The sequence below is a fragment of the Durio zibethinus genome, chromosome 7 (assembly GCF_047325235.1).
Source record: "Durio zibethinus cultivar Kanyao isolate XHJ-2024 chromosome 7, ASM4732523v1, whole genome shotgun sequence".
Lineage (NCBI taxonomy): Eukaryota > Viridiplantae > Streptophyta > Magnoliopsida > Malvales > Malvaceae > Durio > Durio zibethinus.
Window position 1 is genome coordinate 28,109,758 of NC_143168.1, and position 24,088 is coordinate 28,133,845.

At 32.3% G+C, this 24,088-nt stretch overlaps 3 protein-coding genes across 5 annotated transcripts; 2 read left to right on the top strand and 1 right to left on the bottom strand.

The window, feature by feature from the left end:
- Window positions 1-10,126: 10,126 nt before the first annotated feature.
- Window positions 10,127-13,883, top strand: LOC111277355 (uncharacterized). Of its 2 annotated transcripts, none has more exons than XM_022863754.2 (4): window positions 10,127-10,308; window positions 10,859-12,057; window positions 12,161-13,127; window positions 13,379-13,883. In XM_022863754.2, exons 2-4 carry the CDS (start codon window positions 10,906-10,908, stop codon window positions 13,633-13,635), a joined length of 2,376 nt encoding a protein of 791 aa, XP_022719489.2. In that variant the 5' UTR covers window positions 10,127-10,308; window positions 10,859-10,905; the 3' UTR covers window positions 13,636-13,883. The 2 variants fall into 2 exon arrangements, with proteins under 2 accessions (XP_022719489.2, XP_022719488.2); XM_022863753.2 differs by having other exon boundaries at window positions 10,906-12,057.
- A 2,041-nt stretch (window positions 13,884-15,924) lies between these two features.
- LOC111277357 (protein DEHYDRATION-INDUCED 19 homolog 3-like) lies at window positions 15,925-19,237 on the bottom strand. The gene is made up of 5 exons (XM_089764226.1): window positions 18,868-19,237; window positions 18,324-18,466; window positions 17,735-17,814; window positions 17,101-17,355; window positions 15,925-16,281 (listed from the first exon to the last, which is right to left on the bottom strand). Exons 1-5 carry the CDS (start codon window positions 18,941-18,943, stop codon window positions 16,173-16,175), a joined length of 663 nt encoding a protein of 220 aa, XP_089620352.1. The 5' UTR covers window positions 18,944-19,237; the 3' UTR covers window positions 15,925-16,172.
- A 617-nt stretch (window positions 19,238-19,854) lies between these two features.
- LOC111277358 (syntaxin-43-like) lies at window positions 19,855-23,474 on the top strand. 2 transcript variants are annotated; one of them, XM_022863762.2, is made up of 8 exons: window positions 19,855-20,368; window positions 21,115-21,391; window positions 21,844-21,933; window positions 22,118-22,195; window positions 22,470-22,547; window positions 22,639-22,704; window positions 22,781-22,861; window positions 22,959-23,474. In XM_022863762.2, the coding sequence occupies exons 1-8, from the start codon at window positions 20,154-20,156 to the stop codon at window positions 23,064-23,066; spliced, it is 993 nt and encodes a 330-aa protein (XP_022719497.1). In that variant the 5' UTR covers window positions 19,855-20,153; the 3' UTR covers window positions 23,067-23,474. The 2 variants fall into 2 exon arrangements, with proteins under 2 accessions (XP_022719497.1, XP_022719496.1); XM_022863761.2 differs by having other exon boundaries at window positions 22,781-23,474.
- Window positions 23,475-24,088: the final 614 nt, after the last annotated feature.

Sequence of the window (24,088 nt, forward strand, 5' to 3'; positions counted from 1 at the left end):
AATCATATTTAATTTTAAGTTAAACGAATCTCTTAGGTTACTCAAAAGTATTAATGAAAGTATCATAAAAAATTTAGGGCATAGATTTCATTTTATAAATTTTGGATTCTTATACTTTTTAATAATAATAATATTCAAATTTAAATTCAAATTATTTTTAATAAACAAAGACAAGTAAACACTCATGGATAAATCAAATGATTGGAATGTAAATTTCAATAATTAAAAATATATAAAATATAATAGAAGTTTGATTATGCAATTGTCATTAAATATATTATTACTTTTCACGTTTGAAAAATAACACGTAAAAGTATAAATAATTGTGATTAATAGTCCCTATGGTTAAATATTCTCAAATAATTTAAAATTTAATCAATTAATAAAAAGATTCATAAATATATTAAAGGAGCATTTAATTTGGAAATAATGTTCACAATCAAACAATTTTGTCCAAACTTAAGTATAACTGTAATTCTTGCAAACATATCTTTGTCCATGAAATTTCAAATAACACATTGAAGTTAAGATAAATTTAGGACAAGTTATGTCAAGTGAGAGAGCATTTAGAATTAAACATACATATAATGGATGTCCCTTTGCTTATGTGTAAAGACAAAAACATTTGAGCATGATTAGAGAAACTAAAACATCAAACACACAAATAAACAAAATCTTGAAAAGCTAAGATTATTATTACTCCCATTGTACTTTCAACTTGATCTTAGACATGACTACTTTAAAGTTTAAATTGTTTTTTCTTTCATATATTCTTTGAAACATGATATAGGAACTCATTAACAACAACCCAAATTATAATGTTTTTATTTTTATTTTTTATTTTTGGACCCCATCCATGCCTAGCTTAGCAATCATACCCCATTTCCAAGACCTTTTACTCTTTAAATTTTAAATTTTCTATTATAAGTTTAGATAATTGAAATTTGAGAGTATTATAATTTATGAAGTGTATAATAATTTAAATTTGATAATTTAAAATATGATATGATAATATCATATAAATAAATGATACTGAGATAACATAACTTATAATTTAAAAAAAATCATAAATAAATTTAATAAAATAAAAAAATTATATTTTATATTTTCGTATCAACACGAATTGTAATAAGCGATTTTCATATAAAACACGATACAATTATAATATTTTACATAATATAATGACACGAATTATCAAATTTATAGTAAATTGGTCCCAAAATACAAATTAAAAGTTATTATTAGGGGATTATTCGTCACCCAAAACTTAAATGGCATTACTTGTTATGTTAAAAGTGACAAGACCAAACTAGTTGAAGATATGTATAAGGGAATGAAGCTGCTTGTAGGACCTGAGAAGAGAAAATTAGCAGCTATATTAGGTCTAAAGAGATGAAACCAAATGCAAAATCATGAAAATTGAAAAGGAAGACCTCTTTATTTTTTGTGCCACTGAAACTTTTTCCCTGAAAGGAGGGTAGGAAACCAGTTAGCACCTCTTGGACAGAGCTAGTAGGAGCACATGATATCTGCATATCAACCCATCACCATGATTTTGGCTTAGTACATTCTTACCCATTTCTCTACTTTAACTATGTATGTTCATTGGATGTTTCTTTTTTTTTTTATACCAAAAAAAATAGTGTGCTCACAAAATTTGATTTAAAATTGATCTGGTTCAAAAATGATTGAAGAAGTATGTATTATTCAAAGTGTTGAATTCAAATTTTCAATTTCATGATATAAAAATTTTTTATTATCATTTTGAAATTTTAGACTAATAGTAAAATTATTTTTTTGTGATCGAAAGATTACAAGTTCGAATTTTTAAAAAAATTATTTTGCAAAAATACAAAGAAAATATCGTGTACTATAAACTTTAACCTCAACTCTCGCAATGCGAGAATCCTTGTGCACGATAGTTTACCCATTATGAGCTCTTGGAGTATAGGAATAGGGGGAAAATTTGGAGGAAAACAATAAAACGTAGCCATGGGCCAATGCATCTTCCTTTTTTCCCTCCAACCAACGTTCAACAAAATTTAAACACATGATTCGGGTCCGAACCTGAAGGTTCAGTACTCTTTTCAATTTATGTTTCATTCGGTCTAAAAGGGCCCACAAAAAGCTTAAATAGCTCAAATGGGCCCTACTTGGGGGCCCCAAAACACCGTGCCGGCATATTTTGGTTAAGGGCAAAGGTTGCCCGCCCCATCTCAAGCCTTGAAACAAGTGGGCTCCATTAGCCCACATAAAAGAGGCAAACACATTATTCAAATCGAAGCAAAAAGTTTGACTTCATTTTTCTCTAGCAATAGAAAAAAAAGGGATATTTTTATTTTTACTTAATTTCTTAGAAATTCTTTGGAGACTTGAAATGAAAAACAAGTTTAAAAAAGCACCATATTAGGCATAAAAAGAACTAAAAAAGTGATAATATTGATTTGCAAAAACAATGAAATAAGATCAAAGGAAATTTTTTAACGGACATGATTTATATTTTTATATGTCAAGGTTTGACATTGAAATTTCACATATTTGATAATTTAAAATATGATATGATAACACGATATGAGTATGATAAAAAAATATAAAAAATATAATTTAAAATTTTAGTAATAATTATATATAAAAAATAAAATTTTAAAAATATATTTTATATTTTTTTATCAATATGAATTGTGATATATAATTTTTATATAAACATTACTCAAATACAAAAAATTTAATATTTTATACGATACAAATATATTAATCAAAACCCATTATTGTGATGGTAGGTCTATCATGATATATGATTTACTAATGACCTTTTTTCCTCTTTGTGGATGAATATATAAATATAAATATACATATGAAACAATGACCGATTACAATCAAGAACCATGCAGAACAATCAGGCCTATAAACAATATCGGCCAAATTCAAGCCCTCAATATCTTGTTTCCTAATTAATAAACTTTCTATAGTCACGCACACGCATGCATGCATGCATGCAGCTTATACTGTTATGGACTTCGAGTTGTCATTGGAGACAAGCTTTCATTTTCTTGAGGGAAAAAAAAAACTGGTAATAAAATTGGACATGTTTTTTTATTTCCTCTTTTTTATGGCTTCCAATGGCTAAATCAAGCTAAGCTAGAGATTTTTTTTTTTTTTTTGGGTAATAAAACATTGTATATAACAATATAATTAAATATATTCTATAACTTCTGTCTACGGTGATCATACTATTAGTTGGTCCATAAATCATGGAACAAACAAGATAGCAATTTTCTTTTCTTCCTCAACAAACTTCGGACATGAATCACATCCAGAGGCATGGCTTGCACCATTGTAACCGAACACATGTTTATAAGCCATGCTTTTTAGAGACAACCTTTGCGAATTAAGCATATCTGTCTCTAAAGCTGCAGGAATTAATCTTTCTCTGGATTCGAATAGAATTTAGGTGTCTAAATCTTAAAGGCTTGTACAAACTTCTTTTTTTTTTTTTTCATTATTGCAAAGACATATAGCAACACCCATAACACTGCAAACGAAGTGATCCCTTGATTAGGACAAGTCTCCAACACCATGTGCATAATTCATATTTAATTGATCACTTTTAGCTAGCTTTAAGACTTTGGAAGAGTATTAGTTTCAAGTGAAAAATTAAAGGATATACAAAGATTGAGCATTGTCGTCTTCCATGGACCATCAAAAGGAGCTTTTGGTATTTCCTCATATAAAAATGCTATTTGATAACCGTGTTGGAGTGTTGTTTTGATATTAAACTTTGAAAGCGATTCTCGTTACACTATCAAATGAAGCTTTAATAAAAAAAAAATGGAGCAATGAGAACTCATTGGAATGCATATAGTATTATTTATAATATATATTAAAGGTGTTTATGAGTCAAGTCGAGTTCGAGTTAGGCTCATAATTAATATTAATAGTTTATATATTTATTCAAATCCAACTCAGCTTGATATTTTGAATTTTAATATTTTTTAAAATTTAGTCCAAATTAAAAAAGTAAATTTTAAATTCATCTATTAAATTTAATTTATATAATAAAAAAATCCTTAAAAAATAAATTTTTTTTAAAAATTCATATATATATATATATACACTTATATAATTATAATCTTTTAATTATATAAAATTTATTCAAGCTGACCTTGGGTTTTAATTTCTTTTGTTAAGGTTTAATTTAAAATTTAAACGAATCTAAAAATTATATTCAAATTTATTCAATAAATTTTAATTTTTTTTATTTAAATTCTCTTAATATTTGAGCGAACCTTGAGATCTAAACAAATAAATCGATTTTTGAATAGATTTAATGTATATACAGAAATCAAAAAGGTTATTGGCATCGATTTTATACCATCAAGTGATCCTGATTTCTCTTCCATGAAATGGCCCATGAGGAATAATTAAATTAGGAATGAGACATCCTTTATTGTGTCCCAGTTTTGAATAATGACTGCCCAAAGTTTTAGATGGATTTTGAAAAAGTTTAAGGCTTTTTTTTTAAGCCAAATTTAATTAGTTGGTGGATGATGATGACTTCTAGAAGGGTTTCTTTTTCCAACAAGTGGCTTACTACTATAGTTACCAAAGACCTAATCAAAGCCATACTAAGGCCTAGCTTGGAACACAGCCCTCCCTTTCGGTCTCTTTTAAAGTCGTTAGGAGAGGAAAAACTCATTAAAACGAACCTAAAGTTAAGGGTTTGGTTGGCACAAAAAGAAGAAGAAAGTTAATGTGTCATTTGGTTATTACCCTCTCTCTGTAAAAGCAATTTATTAAATTGTGTAGCATTAGTGCTTATACGAGAACAACGACTTTTCTTTTCTTATCTAATATTATGGGATTAAAGTATTTTGTCTACTCTCTTAACGCGTTTGGCATGATAAATGTACTAAGCGTCCAGCTCCAATTCAATCCCTTTATCAAATGGTAGAATATTATATTGGTTTCTTATAAAATGAATAGATAATATGGAAGGAAAGCTAAAATGTAAAAAACCATTAAAAAAATCATTTACAAATGGATTTTTGGTTACCTTGTTACTCTTTAGGACCACCAAGAATATAATGGAAAGTTAAAGAGAAGTCCTGATTTCTTTTGTAGAGAATTTTTTTTAAACTTAGATGGGTACATAGATAATAAAAAAAAATGGAAGCATTTAGTTAAAGTATTAAGATTAAATTAATGGGAAGGAGGTACATTATGCTAAATCATGATGTTCAATTACCAATGTTTTCCATGTCTCATCATCTTGGTTGATCTTTTGTATACAGCCCATGTGTCTATGTAACCTAAAACATTTCTTGACATAGACTGTTCATTTGTTTAGCAGGAAAAGGGAAAAGGTTATTTAATTGATAATTATTTATCAAATTTTTTATATAAAGGACTCAATCTGAAATAGAAAAATAGATTGTAAGTGTTAAATGGCCCCATTTATTGGCTGATGATTTAGTCTTCCAAGCCAAAAGGAAGGACTGAATAGCTCTAAGAAACCTTTTATTTGTACCAAATGACTTGTCAAATTATTTTGTCCAAGCCCCTTTTAACATTACACTGAATATGTTTGAAGGAAATATAAAGTTAAGGACACAATGTTCCTCTTTTAGGGCAAAAAGTTTATATTTGATGAAGTTGATAATCACTAGCATTGTCCCTATCCTCATCATCAGATCCCTCACTTTGTCATGAACTATAACTAGAATGGTCCCTAAATTTTTGGGGTATGATCAAAGTCAGGCAGAGAGACTAGCTAGGAATATGGATGTCATTAACACTCCAACTCACTGAATTGGACAACTCAACTATCTTAAAACCTTTGTGGATAGAAAAAAGATGTGATGAATTGCTTCTAGAGGAAAAGGTGATTCCAGCCAACTAAAGATACATGAATTTTATAATCCTAGTGCATTTCTATGAACATATCTTTTATACTAGAAAAGATGGAAACCAGCCTGCAACCTTAAAATGGATATAGGGGAGCTTTCAGCTGCAACCTCAAGATTATTTTAGTTTTGAGGTAATCATAGGCTATGGAAGCCTAAAACTCAGGACCAGGTTTAATTTAGAAGCTTTTTGTTGTAGCTGGAAGACAGGTTGTCTGAATTCTGAAAAATAAATCAATTCCTCTTATACTCTCTTTCCTGCAGGAGTGTTTGGCATAGCTTTGCAATTGAGTCAGCTTTTTACCTAAAACTATTCATTTCAGAATTATAATAAAGCTTACAATTATGGAACATGAAGGCACATAGTGGACTGACTGCAGAAAACAGCTTCTAATAAACTTGTTCATTGTGCTTTAATTACATAAAAAAAGATGTTCCAGTACGTAAAGCTCCCGTTATGCATGGAATCTGGAGAAGGGTCGGACCTAAGGTCTAATGTACATATATAGAAAGAAAAATGGTGGCTGAAGCTGGAATTACTGGTAACATTTCTACTTTATGACTCTTCACTTTGACTATATATTGCAGCCAAAGGTGCAGCAGGCACTTCAGTCACGCTCTCTTGAGTCTTGAGAGACCTTCAAACAGTACTAAAGAAGTGGATTGGTTGTCACTTGAGAAGCTTGCCTGACTCTTAAGTTGTATGTCACTTCATTAAAGAAATTTTATGAAACTCAAACATAGTAATTAAGAAATAGAGTAAAAAATCACAGTGAATTAGGGTTAAACCTTACGTGTCTTTACGATGAAACACATCAAACTTTCATCTCTAATCAGCCTAATTCTACCATAGCCCATAAGTTTCAGAGGACTTTGTCACAATCTTGGGAATATCTCATTGGCCATAGTTTAACTGAAATGGGTGCTTTAAAGTTTGAACCAGACTTTAGAAACTTAAGGATCACCACAACCATGGGACTTGGGACCCAACATCATACAAATCTCAGCCCCTTGAGTTTTGCCCCATATATAAACTTCATAGCCCATTGAAAAAAAGAGTTTTCTATTCTATCCTGTGTCTGGATGCTGGCTGCTGCCTATGAGGGCTGGGCCACAGAATTGCTACTGCCTACTTGGTGATATAAAAAGTAAAAAACTGTTGTTTTAGCAAAGTTTAATGGACAATATTTTAATGGAAAGTGATAATGTTTGCGGTTGTCAGCCAGGTTACAAACTTGATACCATTTTTGGTCATAGTATGCAGCTGTTAGTAGCTCCCAAAATCCTTCCATTACAAGAACTGACTTCGATTAGTAGGTATCTTTTGCAATAAAGACAAACCCCTTGGTGTTTAAATATTTGGGTTGGTAAAAGTTTTACCTTTTTCAACAGAAAAATGGGCCATTAAGATTTCAGAAATCAACATATTCACATAAACAAAATGAGTTTTTTTTTTTTAATAGAAAGCTGAAATAAAAAGGATGCACTGGAATTGACTAAGAGCCCCGTTTATCTACCTTTCTTTCCTTATTGCTTTTACATTTTCTTTTCTTTTTTAAAAAGAAAAAACTTTTGTTGTTAGTAGTTCTAAGATCTTTTAGTATTGGGTGAAAATTACTGAAAAGAAAAAAAAAACTCATGATCTTCATCATGGTATTTTTGAATATAACATAAGAAATATAAAAATACATAAACAATCAGTATAATTTTCATCATCTTGAATAATGAAAAAAATGGGTTTCTGGATAACTAGTAAATAAAAATATTATGGCCCCCAAAAGTAAATACGATGGATTTTCTATACAAGATAATCATATTGGTAGGACCCCATAAACAGGGCAGCTTGACACAATCAAAAAGAAGTAGGAAGGAGTACAAATTGTGCTCTAAAAATGGAAAATCTCTGTCAACACTCACCACCAACTGCACCATATATTTTCCACTAAGCAATCATGTTTACAAAATATGATTGGAAATTCAATGTTCTGGCCAACCAAATATGCAATTGTCTATCCAAAATCCTCCTTTTGCTTGTTCTTTTTTTTTTTAATTTTTTTTTTGTCCTTTTTTATTATTTTATTATTATCCCCATATCCTATATATTTAATCAAACAAATTAAACTTTAATGATCAGTGAACAGAAAAAGAGAGACAATGGATTCTGCACATGAAACAGTGATAATCGAAGGAGATACTTTAAAAAATTTCTAATCTTGGGAACAAGATTTTTCTCTCATTGGACCTATTATATATGAGGCAAGAAGCAAGATGAGACGCTTCCATACCTGCTCTTTAATGCATATAAATCGAAATGGAAATGTTGCAGCACATAAATTAGCTAAACATGGATTGGGTATCAATGAAGAGACGTATTGGATAAAGGATATTCCTTCTTTCTTTCATGATTTCATGTTTGATGTTTTTATTTAGATTCGATAGTTAAGCGTCAAAAATTAAAATTTATATATTTATATTATATTTTATATAAAAATTACATATTATAATTCATATCAATTAAAAAAATATAAAATATATATTTAATTTTATTAAATTTATATATTATTACTATTAAAATTTTAAATTATATTATTTTTATATTTTATTTATATCATATTTTAAATTATCAATTTTATTTTTAACGCCACATTAATAAATTATTAAAGTATTTTATTTTTAAAATAACTCAAACAATATTTGCAACTCCTTAATTTTGCCTCGGAAGCTGCAATTATACCGTGGGCCATCACATGCTAATCTATGAGATACACCATATCGAGGGGCAGATCCGCCGATCTACATTTAATAATCCGACTTAGGGTCTTCTTATCTACCGTACACGTGTCTCTCGTCTATCGTTAACTATATGCCACCGCACGCTATCATTTGTTGGGTCAACGGCCTGCCTTTATATTTTGCCAAGGGAAAGGGTACTCCGGTAATTGCACAACATCTTCCCTTCGATTGGTCGATTGGACAAATCTTTGAAAAGTCAAATTATGATTCACTACTTAATCTTTACTGTTTAATACTAACGAAGGTTTCCATTTTGAGAAATATTTATTATCTGTCAATGTAAATAAATATGATATGAATATATTAAATATAAAATATTAAAATAATATGATTTAAAATTTTAAAAATAATTATATATAAATTTAATAAAATAAAAAAATTTTATATACTCATATTGATATAAATTATTTTATGTAATTTTTATATAAAATATAATATAAAAATCACTAAATATAATATTTTTTATATTTTTGTCCTTCTCATTCCTCACTCTTCTATCAATACTATTGCTATGACATCTTAATAATTTCACTTAAAATTTTATAATAAAATAATTAAAGTTGTACCTAAATTTATTAAACAATTAGAAAGTAATGTCCTTGCAATATGGCTAAAAAAAACCTTTTCAACTTGTCCATACAAAAAAAAAAAAAAAAAAGAAAAGAAAATATATGACGGGATTTTTAATACGTGTAAAGGTAATAAGAAATCAAAGTTACCATGTCACTCCATCTTGTTGATCATTGGACACTAGGATAGATAAATTGTAATAAGATGATAATTTCACAATAAATAATTTAATTTAATAATTTAATGAAACACTTAAAAACTTGAATGAAATGTGTTTTTTATAAGTTATTTAGATTGAATTTGATTCATTAATAATCAAACTAAATTTAAATTATTATTAATCAATTATACAGATAATTAGATAATTATTTTGTAGCGGAACATTGTTTGATGATTTTGAATAGTTCAAGTAAATTATTACTCAAATTTGAATATTAAAATGAAACTTGGTAATACTTAAATGTTGTAAAATATTTTTTAATTACATTTTGATTAAAATAAAATTTAAAATTAGAAGTATAATAATAAATTAACTCAGAAAAAAAAATATAGGAATTAAATTATAAGAATTGAAAGATAAAGTGATAAATTTGAATCATTCAAATAAATAGTGATGGATTTATCCTTATCCAAAATAAAAATTAAAAAAAAAAAAAAGAAATTGTAGTTGTGCCTATTTGGGTGTCCATCACAAGCCATACGGCGCTAACGTACTCAATCGAAGCCCAAGTCAAAAATTACGGTTAAACTGCTCCACAGAGATCAAGGGTATTTACGTACTTTCTTACTCTCCGCGATGAGGACGCGAAGTTGCGTAGGCCATAATTATTTATCAACGTTCATATTTAACATTTCATTTTAATACAAAAAAAAAAAAAGAAAAAAGAAGAAAAAATTAGAACGTAAAAACAAAAATTTCTCTGTTTCTATATAAACATAACAAGGAAAACGCTACAGCGGAAAATTATTATCAGACATTGCAAAAACCAAAGAAAAAAAAACACATTTTTCTTTGTTTTCTGTTCTGTCTTCCTCTTTCCAGGTAATCATTTTCTCTCTCTAGATTCTCTCTTTCGTTTTATTTTTATGGATATTTGAATGCTTTTTTTTGGGTTTAATTTTAATGAAAAACAAGATGTTTATATATTTATGAGTGATAAATTTATTGAATTTTCTTTGATTTAATGCTCTAGGAATCCTGATTTGAATGGTAAAGGTCTTTTTTTTTTTTTTTAGGAAATTTTTTTTTTTAAACTTTAAGAAAGGCTAACGGTAAAAATTTGTTTTTTGTTCTGGTTTTTGGTAAAATTTTATAAATTTGGCCAATGGAAACCTTAGTATGTTTGTTTTTGTGATCTGGGTTTTCGTTGTTTTCTTGTTTTGTATGGTAATAAAGATCGATGATGATAAATAATAGGTAAAAATGGTAGTTTTTGTTTTTTTTTTCTGAAAAGATTTGTATTTAATTTTCCTATCCAATTTGAGAAAAGCCTAAGGAAGAAACAAATGAATTGTAGAATCTTTGAATTTATTTGGATTTGATAATGGTTTTTTGTGAATCAAAGAAGATTGATATTCATTTGGTTGAATAGGGATTAATGGTTGGGTGTTTTCTTTTTCATTTTGGGTGCAAGAACAGATGGTAAGAGGAGCGAAGGTTGGTCATAGAAGCAATTTAAAAAAAAGGGTTAGATCCAAAGGTGAGGGTTCCGATGATTCAGATGAAGATTATGTGGTTTCGGAGGAGGGAAATGAAGAATCTGATGATGATGCGGAAGATTATTGTTCTTCGTTAGATGAATGTGCATCGGAAGAGGGTTTTGGGAGTTTTGTTGATGACGAGGATGAGGAGGAAGTGAAAGAGGTGAGAAAGGTTGTTAGGTCGAAAGCTAAGAGGATGTCTTCAGCAAGGAACAGGAAGATTGTGGATAGAAAATCACGAAAGCGGAAAAGTGTATCAGATGAAGAAGAGGAAGATGAGGATTATGAGGAGGAAGAAGAGGATGAAGATGATGATGAGGAATTCACTCTGGATGAAGAAGATTGTTTGGATGAGGAAGAGGAATTGACAATTGAAAAGAAGAAAAATAATATGAAAGTTAGCAAGCAAGGTTTGCAGAAAAGGGGTCCTTCCAAACATAGGAAAAAGATGAAGTCTGCAGTTTCTAAGAAGCCTTTGAGAAAAGGAGGAAGGAAGAAACGTCGGTTGAAAAGGAAAAAGAGGGTTGAGGAAAAAGATGATGATGATTGGGATTTTATAGACAATGCTCCAATTGTGAGAAAAAAGTGCAGAATAAATGCAGGACGGAGAATGAAGGCATATGTTGTACCATCAGATTCAGATTTTGTGTTGTCTGGATCGTCTGATTATGAGTATACCATCTCAGAGGAAGAGAGAGAACAAGTGAAAGAAGCCAACCAATTGTGTGGAAGTTTCAAAGCTAGTTTGTTGAGTTCATCATCCTCAAAGAGAATTCCGGAGGTTGAGGAGTTAGGCCAGCATAAGAAACCTCCTGGAAGAAAAGGTAAGGAGAAGGTAGAGGAAACAAAAGCTGAAGTAATGAAGCCGGTTTGTGGCATTTGTCTCTCTGAGGAAGATAAGCGAAGATTGAGGGGCACACTAAACTGTTGCAGTCATTATTTTTGTTTCACCTGCATTATGGAGTGGTCAAAAGTGGAATCTCGTTGCCCTATATGCAAGCAAAGGTTTGAAACAATCAGTAAGCCTGCAAGATCAACAGCAGGAGCTGATTTGAGAGATGTGGTGATTCAAGTCCCCAAGCGTGATCAGGTATGTTATATTTCTCCTCATAATATTTTTCTGTAATGGTTTTCATTTTCCTCGCTTTATATCTTAATTTATGGTTTGAAATGGGTATATTTGTTGTATGCAGGTCTACCAACCATCTGAGGAAGAACTCAGAAGCTATCTTGATCCATATGAGAATGTGATTTGTTCTGAATGCCACCAAGGTGGGGATGATGAACTCATGTTACTATGTGATCTTTGTGATTCATCAGCTCACACCTATTGTGTTGGTCTTGGGCGGGAAGTGCCTGAAGGTAATTGGTACTGTGATGGTTGCAGGCCGGTTGCTCTTGGGTCCCCTAGTTCCCAAGTTCAAGATTCTTTGCCGGATCAAAGGACAATAAACAGTTTGTACAATAGATTGTCACCCATTGTAAATTTAGGAGAAAGTTTAGACTCCATCGTAGTGCCTTCCCCTCGTACGCCGTTACATTCTGGTTTTGTGGGTCTTTCATCTCCTAGATTTCCTGTTGTAGATATTCCAGCCGTTTCTCCAATATCTGGAGTGGGAGCTCCAACTCTGACAGGAAGACGATGGTTACACCGCCAGATTCAAAATCTCCGTTCAATCAACAGGATGAATCTTATGGCTGGGAGAACTGATGGGATATCAACTGCCAATATGGGCATTGATTTTGTAAACTCTCACATTGATCGGAGTAGGGAAACAACAGTTCAACAACCTAGGACACAAGATATGGGAACCCAGCATCAAACAGTGTTTGAGGAGAGGTTACAGGATGATCCCTCTTCTTCGCTGCAAAGTAGGGACTTTTTTTCTTCAAGGTTGGGCCATTTGAGAAGGCAAGCAGTTCAGGATTCAACTACCACAACATTCAATAATTCCGTCAATTTGACGTTGTGGCCTGAACTTGCGGGTATCAGTTCAAATGAGCAACTCAATCAGTGCAGCAATGGATCAAACATTGGGCCTGATGGTTGTGGTTCACCTTTTCCCGTTAGAAATGAGGATAATTTTTTTATGGCCAAGGAACAATTGCAAGGAATGGTTAGAAGCCATTTGAAAGCCTTGTCCAATGATATTGATTTAGGTAAGTGAAGCCCTGTCTTTAATTAAACTTTATATAGGGGATATTTTCATGTCTAGACTTTTTAGTCTGCAGTTTTCACATTTCTAAACTGCCCAACTTTTATGCATAAATCATTAGTGTGTTCACTCTGTCTTTCATTTTGGTTTTTTATTCACATTAATGTTTGTGAATGATTTGTAGTAGTGATTAATTGAGTTCCTTCTTGAGCTTTTGGAAAATTTTTAGACTGCTTTTTATGTATGTATATGCAGACAACGGTACTTTCAAGGACATAGCAACGAGTTCGATGCACACCTTATTGGCTGCTTGTGGGCTTGAGCATAGGAGGAATGAGGTTCACATTGTGCCTCCGCCATTAAATTGTACACATATTGAAAGACTGGCAGCTGGTGGACAGGCTAGCTTAATGAAAGGTTGTTGCTTAACTTGTTTCGATTCTTTTGTAAAAGATGTAGTGAAGAGGATCATGGATACAAGATCCAGGCAGTGGCTAAGTTTAGGTCTTTAAATCTTTGATGTAGTGAACGTATCGCTCTGCATACTTTTTTTTGGTTAGGAATTAGAAACAAATTTTTTCAAAAAACATTTCAAAGGTGATTTATACTTAAAATTCACTGACATTGAGCGCAAAAAGTGCTCTATTCTCATTTGATCACCATGATAGATTGTTTAGGCTGGGCAAAGTCAAAACTTTCTAGCACTGACTGAATACTGATTACATTTACTGCTTTAGTAATTCCCCTCGTTTTACCTTTACTTTCTCTTTCTTGTCTCTCCCTCCGATTGTGTTTATGTCTTGTCCTTGTGATTTTGCATCTAGTTTGTGATTGGAAGTATGACAGTGAATGCTACAGCTTTGATAACCAACGAAGAGAGCCATTTATACGTAACCACTTAGGTCCAAAGGCATGGGTAAAGTATAAGTTTGATGTGCTATTTTCAGACACTGAGTTAACGAATTGCTATTGCTACAACTTTGATAACCACCGATATGCATGTTAGTGTTATTATGCCTTTTAGGCAAAATGAGGGAAGCTTAAACTCTTACTAAAATGCATCATATCATGCTTTTGACAAAAATTTTGCATGTTCTCTTAATTTTCGTGAAAATCATGCCACACTTATGCCTTAGATATATTGAAATGATTATTTGCAATTAGCAGCATTTGGTTTTGATTTACCATAAGAGCTTTGCCTTGACGATATTGGAAAAGGGTTCAGAATCTATAGCATAGTAATGAGAAAAACATGTGTCTCCACCAATCTGGATGCACCAGGGTCAAAGATCAGGTTTTCTGTTGTTTTACTTTGGAAGTTTGTTTCCCACTGGAAAGGGCAAACATACAGTTGTTTCAGTTAGAAGGTGCCTTTGTTCCTTATTAACTAATTTTACATCCTAGGTTGCAGGATAGAGCCATTTTCTGTTATCTTCTCAGCTTTTCATTGCTAGACTAGTCAAAAACTAAATAACTGGTCCTCTAATTTCAAATATTTCTGCATTACATCAATATTCTTTTAGATCAACAAGTTCCCTGATGATCATGCTGCAGCAGCTGACAACACTCATTAAGGCCAAGCTCAATAACTCTTTGATGTGGAACCTAAACAATCTCAGCTCTTTATGTTCACATCCTGAAATGTCCTATCCTTTTTACGACAATTCTTTTTTTTTTTATATTTAAGGCTATCAAAGATAGAATTTGGATAACTAAGAGTTTTAACATTTTTCCAATAAAATCACATAGAAAGACTAGACTTAAAAGCATAAGAAAACTTGAAAACTGATGAGTGTGCAATCTCCATTGCAGGAAATGAGTATAGGGGTTCAGTCACTTTCTTATGTTGGAAATAAATTACTGTTATAAGGACCTGATCATGCCTAACAACTAAAAGTTGAGATGCACCCTAAATAACCCTTATTCCAACCAACTTCAGAAGCTTAACGTGGGCCCAATTTGGGCCCGAATGAAAAATGAGGCCCTAAACGTAGGCCCACATTTGCCCCAAATTCAAGACTAGCATGGTTTGAGACGAAATTATCAATGTTGAAATCAAATCGTTCTCACATCGCTGTAAGATATTTTAAAGAAGGGATCCGGGCATAATCATTCATTTTATCATCTTGTTGAAGCCATTCAAGAGGTGCTCAAAGGTAGCTGGGATGGCCAAATGGAGTCTCAATCAACTGCCTGACTTGAATGTCTTTCATGATCCACACCTCCTGGGATTAAAATGATCCTCAATGCGGATGCTGCTGCTGTGGCATGCCATATCCTCTGCTACTCGGGTTTTTGCTCTGTATTACACCAAAAAAAAAAAAAAGGTACAAGTAGGCTCAAATGAGAAAAGCCACCAACGATTGCAGCTACCGCCATGGTAGAAGACTACAGCTAGCACCGATGACCACCGTGGACACTGCATGAAACTGTCTTTGAGGGTAGGTCAATGGTTACCGGCCAATCGCTCTTCATCACTTCAAAGTAAGACTTGTTTTGAACTAGCCATTTGAGAAGGCAAGCAGTTGAGGTTCCATCAACTACGACTATGAATTTGACATCATGGCCTAAAACTGGGGTCATCAGTGCAAATGAACAGATTCCATCAGTGCGGCAATTGATCTCTAACATTGGGTCTCATGGTAGACGATTACCCTTTGCTCATGTATACTCAAAAAACATTTTCGTTCTCAGGAACGAAAAGCTGAAAAAGCATGCAATCTCCAGTTGAGGAAAGCACTATACGAGTTCAGCCACATTCCATGTGTGGACTGGAATGTAAGAACTTGAAAACCACACCATTCTTGGATTTAAATTGTTTTTCTTCTTTTTAATATTAAAAGATGAAGTGGAAATCATGATCAGGCCTAACAACCAAAAGTCCACATGCAACATAAAATTACATTCATTCCTACACCTTATTCAACAGTTGCTTACTACATCAAAATATGCACTACAAACAGCGCAACAAACCATAGGGGCTCTTCGCCACGAACCCAATGTCCATGAGGGATTGGGCTCCATAATTGCAGCAAAGGCTGAATCCTCTTCACAAAATATCATCAAGAATTGTGGACAAGAACAGCCCTTGAACAAACTCACATCTTTTTGCCTTCTCTTCCTGATCCTTGACTGAAAGGGGAGATGACTGCACATTTCTGTCATCAAACTCAAATATCAGAATGACAGAGCTGATAAAGGCCTAAAACTCGCCATACAAATAAAAAGACACTGTTGCAAAGATATACTTCTAAAAAGAATAAGTAGGACAAACACAAAATCCCCATGTAGAAGTTCATCCCAGAAGTTAAATTCAACAGTGATCATAGAAGGTTTCCTTTGATTAAGGTTGTAATACTAAAAGCCTGATGTGAACTATTTAAATAAATAAACAAAAACTGAGACGACCAAAATGAATCTCATCCCCTTCCTCAAAGAATGGCATCAAGTCTCATCCCCAAATACCTCATATGTCAGAAGATAAAGCCATGCCAAGACATGGTGTCCTTGACTAAAGACATAGTTTGGACCAGCAACGCAGATATCACTCTGCTAAGTTTTGCTTTAACAAAATATAAGTTTTGGGGTTGAATCCCCAAGTACATGATATGATCCTGAACATCTTGTTCTAATAATAAACACAGGCATTTTTATATGCCATTGTATAAAATAAAGTCATTGCATGTTAATAAGAGTAAAATGTTGAATTAGCCCCATCTTCTCAAAAAATGGCTTGAAAGATGGCTTCTCATTGAGAGACAAAAAAGAGAAATAGAACCACATTTGCATGCCCTTTTCACAGGGTTGAACCATCTGAGATGTCCATTACAGACAAGAAGCCTATGACAAGATCCATTAGTTTATCTAGGATTGCAAGTAAATAACCAGATAAAAGACCATGCACTTTCAAAAAACACCTGCCTCAAGCAAACAGAGGACAAAAGGAAAAATCAGATTTTAAACACAGTGAAACTTACCTTTCTGACTTATTCACGTCTGATCTTTTCTTAGTTGTGCTTGTTTCGTTAGAAAAGTGAGGCTGGACACTAACAAAATCATCAACCATGGGTAAAATAAAAGAAGACAACAACGGATCAGGTGCTGAACTGGATGAAGACACTATACAAGAAGAACCCCCAAAGAGGGACTGTAGGTTTCCTTCTCGCAGCTCTTTCTTCAGAAGAGAAAGTGTTGAATGAGATCCACCTTTACGTGATTTCCTCTTGCGCTGCATGTGACCACTCGTTAAGGAAATGAAAATATATAAGTCAAGTCTTTAGAATGATGTAACAGTCATACAAGGAAGCCTAGAAAACAAAGCTGGCAATGCTACAACTACTACTTCACTAAAGAGGGAGAGGGAAAGAGCGAAGTAATCCTGCATGCTGATTTAAATGTTTTTAAAATGGTCCCAACAGTCAAGAGAAGGAACAAAGATGACAAAGTTTGCAGGTAAAACAGAGAAATGACAATCAAATTCTACGAATTTAGCAGACTGCAATAATGGTTTTCAAGGTACATGGCACATGAAAAGAAAGAACTTATTCTATACAGTTTAAAGAGAGATTCCAAAGACAATTCATCACAAAAAATAACTCAATAGACAAGGATATCTTAAATATATTTCCATGTTGTAGGGTTATATGCGCAACCATATCAACTCCCACCCTCATTGCACAGACTGGACATACCTGCAAATAAAAATAACCATCACAAACAGAGTTTAGATTCAATAAACAACTTACTTATAACAGATCAAACTACTATTTGTCAAGTCAAGACAAGTATTAATACCAAACATGTAAGCAAGATCAACACTAGAGGTAATTTTCCCAGTTAGTTAAACTTAAGCTCATAGTCCAAAACTAGTTCATTCAAAATTTCAATCACATGACAAACATCAATAGTCTAACCATACAAGACTCAATTAAGTTAAAAAACAGCCCAAGAGTAGCTTCTGAGTTGTGAAAGCTTAAAATTTGAAACTTGGGTCCATTACAAGCCAACCCCTTTTCAATCCTTTTTAGCCAGCTGATCAGAATTCAAAGCTTAACTCAGTTAAGTGAACTATGCTACTTTGAACAAATCTTAATTACAAAGAGAACAATTATGTTAAAAATAACAATCCAATATAGCCATCTTGCTTATAATACATAAAAATAAAAAGGGCTTTAAGAAATAAAAGAAAAAAGAGTGTTACCCCATTTTTAGCCTCCATTGGATGCTCATCATCAATGTGACAGCACAAGCCAACGATATCGAAATACTCTGAACAAAAAGGGCATGGAAACTCTTCTTTTGTATCATCTTCTCCATCTATTTCTTCAAACCCCATAAACATATCTGCATTTTCAACTCATTTCCAAACATTAAATCATTTTTCTAATAAAAAAGGACAAATTCTTTGGAAAAATCTAATCTTCTTGTAATCAATTAAGTCAAGTTACTTCCTTGGCCTTCACTTTCCACCACACACGCAAAAGTAAATATTTATGTATTTAACCCCAAAATAAAAAACCTCATAAACATATCTGCATTTCAACCCATTCCCAAACATTAAATCATTTTTCTAATAAAAAAGGACAAATTCTTTCAAAAAATCTAATCTTCTTGTAATCAATTAAGTCAAGTTACTTCCTTTGCCTTCATTTTCCACCACACACACACAAAAGTAAATATTTATGTATTTAACCCCAAAATGAAAGTAAAAAAAAAAAAAAAAAGATGGGATTTTTAAAGCTTACCAGATCGTGATTTAAGAGCTGATTGATATTTCTTAGATGATGAAGAAAGACGAGCACTCCATGAATCAGCATCCATTTCTAAATCACCCTCTTTCTTAAATTAATTGTCAATCCAAAGAAAAAAAACTTTTTTAATTTACGGCGTTAAAACTCGAATCTTTTGGAGCTCCGATCTTGGATTTGTGAAGCAAATTAAACTAACAAAAATCCAAGAAACTAAAGAGGAGGAGGATACTTAGATCTTTGGGGTCTGATAAGAGAGTGAGAGCGAGAAATAGAAGAAGCAGAGCTGGTTGTTTTTGTCCCTCTTTGGAGGTGAATTTCGTCGATAAAAGGAAATTTTATCTGCTAAGTCTCGGCCTTTTATATTATTCTTATTTCTTCAAAATAAATAAAATAAATAAAAGGAACAATTTGACTCGTCATATGTGGATCCGGATCCTGGCAATTTTCATAGATTAAAAATATAATCGAGTTGAATCAATCCGATTAAATATGTTAAAAAATTTAAATTCGAATTTAATTAAAAATTAATTATTTAAAATTTAATTTGAATTTAATTAAAATTTAATTTTTAAATTTAAATTTAACTTGTAATAAAAATTAAATTATTTAAATTTATTTAATTAAATTCATTAAATAAAAATAATTTTGATTATCATAGTTGATTTTAAATTTAATTATGTATTTAAATTTAAATTTAAATTCAAATTAATATATATAAAATAAAATAATTATTTGTAATTAAAATAATTAAAATTTAAAATTTTAATTAAGCACGTAAATTTAAAATATTCAAATTCAATTTATTTAAATTTAATTTAATAATAATCAAGATTTGATAATAATAAAATAAAATTTAAATAATTTACGAATATTAATATATTTTTTACGTTGTTTTCTATATCAATCCTGGCTAACCGAACCCGTCCTGATTGAAGATTAAAAAAGTGATTAAAACACTAACCAAAGTTCTAATTGGAAACTGAGAGCCTAATAAAATTTTAAAAAAAATCCACGCGCACCGTATCATTTCTCCTTTTATTCTTTTTCTTTTTGGTGGTTCCTTTCAAAAAACGATCCTCGGCTTCGCCGGCACGTGACTCGGCCGTTCGTTTCAGTTCAACTGCCTCCTTAACTGCCAATCACCGACCTCCGGTCACGTGACCGTCCCTCATTTTTTGCTTTTGCCGGTTCCGCCATGAGAAAGCCTCAATTTTTAGATCTCTAAATTCTAAATCTGAATCTGAATCTGAATTTAGATTTAGATTTATATTTTTAGAGCTATGGCGACGAGGAATAGGACGCTGATATTTAGAAAATACAGGGACGCGTTGAAGAGTGTTAGAATTCCGGTGAGCTCGTCTGCGGCTTCGGCATCGTCAGCGGCTGTGGCGACGAGCTCCGGCGGAGGACCGGTGATTGAGATGGTTAGTTCTTCGTTGCTCCATCCAAATCGCTCTTATACTCCTCTAAATACGGAGGATCCTGGAAATTCAAGGTAATATTACATTTCCAACTATTACCATTGATCGTTTTAACTTTTCCTATTAATTTGTTAAATTGAGATCAAGAAGTCAAGATCAAGATCAAAGCTTTTTTTTCTTTTAATAATTGTGTGGATTTGTTCAGGTGTGATTAGTTTAGCTTATTGAGGTGATTTGTGTCTCCTTTTCTAATTTGGTTTTTCTAAAATTGAATTATGTAGTTTAGGCTAAGAAAAAGTTTAATAAATTGTTAATTTTTTTATACGAAGTGACTATCTTTCGAGGAATTGGCACCGAAGAGATACGTACTAATGAATGTGGTTGAATTTGTTAGTTGATCAGTGAATGATTCTTACAAGAATTATGAGACATTTTAAATGATTTTGGAAGGAGATGAAAAGATTGTTTTTGATAGAAATGAGTGGTGCAAAAAGATTCAAAACTACAACATAATATGATTCCTTTTTTTTAGGCCTTCCATAGAGCTGACGTCAAAGTTATGGGATGTAAGGCTTAATTTGTTGTTGTTGTTGTTGTTGTTACATTTTAAATGATTTCAAAAGAGAGCTTATGTATAGGTTTATGCAGTATGGTGGAAGATCAAGGCATTGCAATGAGGGAAATGTAGATGTAAATTACTATTTGGTTTTCTTCTGAAGTTCATTTTCTATTTCAACTAGTTGTGAGTTCAACTATTACTTTTTTTGAATGGTCATGAAATTCTGTAGTTTGAAAATAAGGGACTATATGCCTATTGCAGTAAGGGTGCAATTACAGTGGGTCTACCGCCAGCTTGGGTGGATGTGTCTGAAGAAATAGCAGCCAATGTGCAACGTGCACGGACCAAAATGGCCGTGTTAGCCAAGGCTCATGCAAAGGCCTTAATGCCTTCATTTGGTGATGGTAAAGAAGATCAACGCAATATTGAGGCTCTTACCCATGAGATAACTAATCTGTTGAAGAAATCGGAGAAGAGATTACAGAAACTCTCTGCCGCTGGACCTTCTGAGGATTCAAATGTCAGAAAAAATGTTCAGGTGAGACTTAGCGGCCATCAAATTCACTTCTGCAGCTCTATGATCAAGTCACAAAATCTAAATCATTTAGGCAAGATGGTTGCCTGTCACATTCTTTTTTGTATGGCCTAATTTTAGAAGTAGCAGATTTTAGTTTCCAACTATAAAGATGACATTTTGGGAGAGGATGAGACAAACATGAAACAGTGTCTAGTGTGCTCCCTCTCTCTCACCATTTGTTTTTGAGGCTAAAAGACTTTTCCTCATAGAATTCATCTATTCTTGGCATGTATGCTCCCTTTCCTTCATCCCTTCTCTTGTGATGGAGAAATAACAGGTTATCTTTGATTTTTCTAGCCCATACACCTCTGTCATTGCAGAGGGGAAGATAATAATGTCTGACTTCTGGTGCTACTCTTCACTGTGCTCGTACTTGCCTTTCTTTCTTTTCATGTTTTTCTCCTTTTTGGCAGCGGTCACTTGCCACAGATCTTCAGAACCTTTCAATGGAGCTTCGGAAGAAACAATCAACTTATTTAAAGCGCCTCAGGCAGCAAAAAGAGGTATAGAAAGAAACTTCTTTCTTGAGAACGTAAAATTGTATCAAACATGGTTGCAGTTTTGCATGCTAATAGTCAAAATTTTTCAATTTCAAACTTAATCGATTCGATTTCTATGTTTTTGTGCTCTTATGGTGCACTTTTGCGCATTTTTTTGGTGTAACTAAATTGTTGGTTTCTGATGTAGGGTCAGGATGGAGTTGATCTAGAGATGAATCTAAATGGAAATAGATCTAAAGCAGAAGAAGATGACTTGGATTATATGGTATATTGGTTTCTTTAAACCCTAGTTCTTTTGATGTTTCTATTATGTTTGATCAATTGGAAGACATTTTAGTAACATGAGTTTTAGGGTTCTGAACTCCCAATTGCGTTTTAGAATCTTGAAGCTCAATTGTCTGTCAGACTTGAAGCTCCAAAATTTGCCTAGTTCAACTTCCTTATCTTTCTTTTGTATAATAACATTAGGCTTTGTTTTGTGTATTTTATCTGGTTCCAGTTTGTTATCAGATACTAATGTTTCAAAATTACGTCATTAGGTATTTAATGAGCATCAAATGGCAAAGCTAAAACAAAGCGAGGCATTCACCATTGAGAGGGAAAGGGAGATCCAACAGGCAAGTGCACTGCTCATAATATTTCTCTTATCTGATTCTGCTTTCATAGCTGTCTCAAACTAATTTTATATAAATTAAAATACTTTTGTAGGTTGTGGAGTCAGTAAATGAGCTTGCTCAGATTATGAAGGATCTCTCGGTTCTTGTGATTGATCAGGTGGGAATCCATCTAGCCTTGGTAATAAGTTACAAACTTTTCCCTAGTCATTAAATGCAGTTCCCTTTCCAAACAGGGCACAATTGTTGATCGGATAGACTACAACATTCAGAATGTTGCAACTACAGTCGAAGAAGGCCTCAAACAGCTACAGAAGGTCTTTGGCCTTTGTCCATTATTGATCTACAATTACATGTTTTCTGGGACTCTCTCTCCCTCTCTATCTCTCATTCTTGTGTGGATTGGACTTGCAGGCGGAGAGAACACAGAAACAAGGAGGGATGGTGATGTGTGCTTCAGTGCTTGTTATTATGTGCTTTGTCATGCTGGTCCTCCTAATCCTCAAGGAGATACTCTTTTGATCTGCAAGCATGGTTTTCCTTTTTTGGTCCTTCTAAGTTTTTTGGAGAAAAAGAGAAGGGAGGGAAAGGCGGTTGTTTGACCTGGGTTTCAAGTAGCAAAAGGATGCCCCGAGATCTGTATAGAGCTTATAATGTATTCTTTTCCTTCAACAAGGAGCTGCATTGATTCTTTTAGACTCCATGGGAGTTTTCTTGCTGGTTCCCATTCGAGGAGATGAGGCTCTTGCCTATTTACTTGTATCAATTCTTTTGATTTGAGAAAAAAAAATGACACGTTCAATTTGTTATAACATATACGAGACTGGCATTCTACGGAAATTTCCCCTTGAATTTGTCATGTTAAGGTTGCCACGAGAATTGAGAGAAATGGCTGAAAGTAAAGGAAATCTATTACCTTTGTTTTCTCAAGCACTAAAATCTCTTGTTTTTTGATCATCATGGTGATCTTAATGACAAAAGGTGTCAATTCTCTTACAGCATTGTCCAATACTATTAGGAGCGTAAGCGAGCAAAATTTTTTAAAATTGTTCATAAATATATTATGTTTTTATTTGTTTATAAATGTTTGTTAAGTTTAACAAATAATTTTGAATAATATTTTTATATTTATTTGTTTAATAAACTGAACACGAATAAAAGTTTGAGTGATTCGTTTATATTCGTGAACAAATTCTTTTAAAACTCATTTATTTATTATTTATTTGTTATTCGTTTATAATAATATTAACAAAATTATTTTTTATCTTTTACCTTAACTCTATTTTAAAATTCATTTATATCCATCCATAGTTTGTTAAGTTTATTGAGTTATGGTTATGAATACGTTCGATTATATATATTCGTAAATATATTCATTTAATATTAACAAATGAGTTTATTTAACTTAATTGAACTAAATATGAATATCTTATTATTTAAACAAACCGCATTCAAATGAACAAAGCAATTTTCTTACCGAACATGAATCATACCTAAACACTTTTAAAAATAAACGAATAAATCATATACATACATTCATTTGT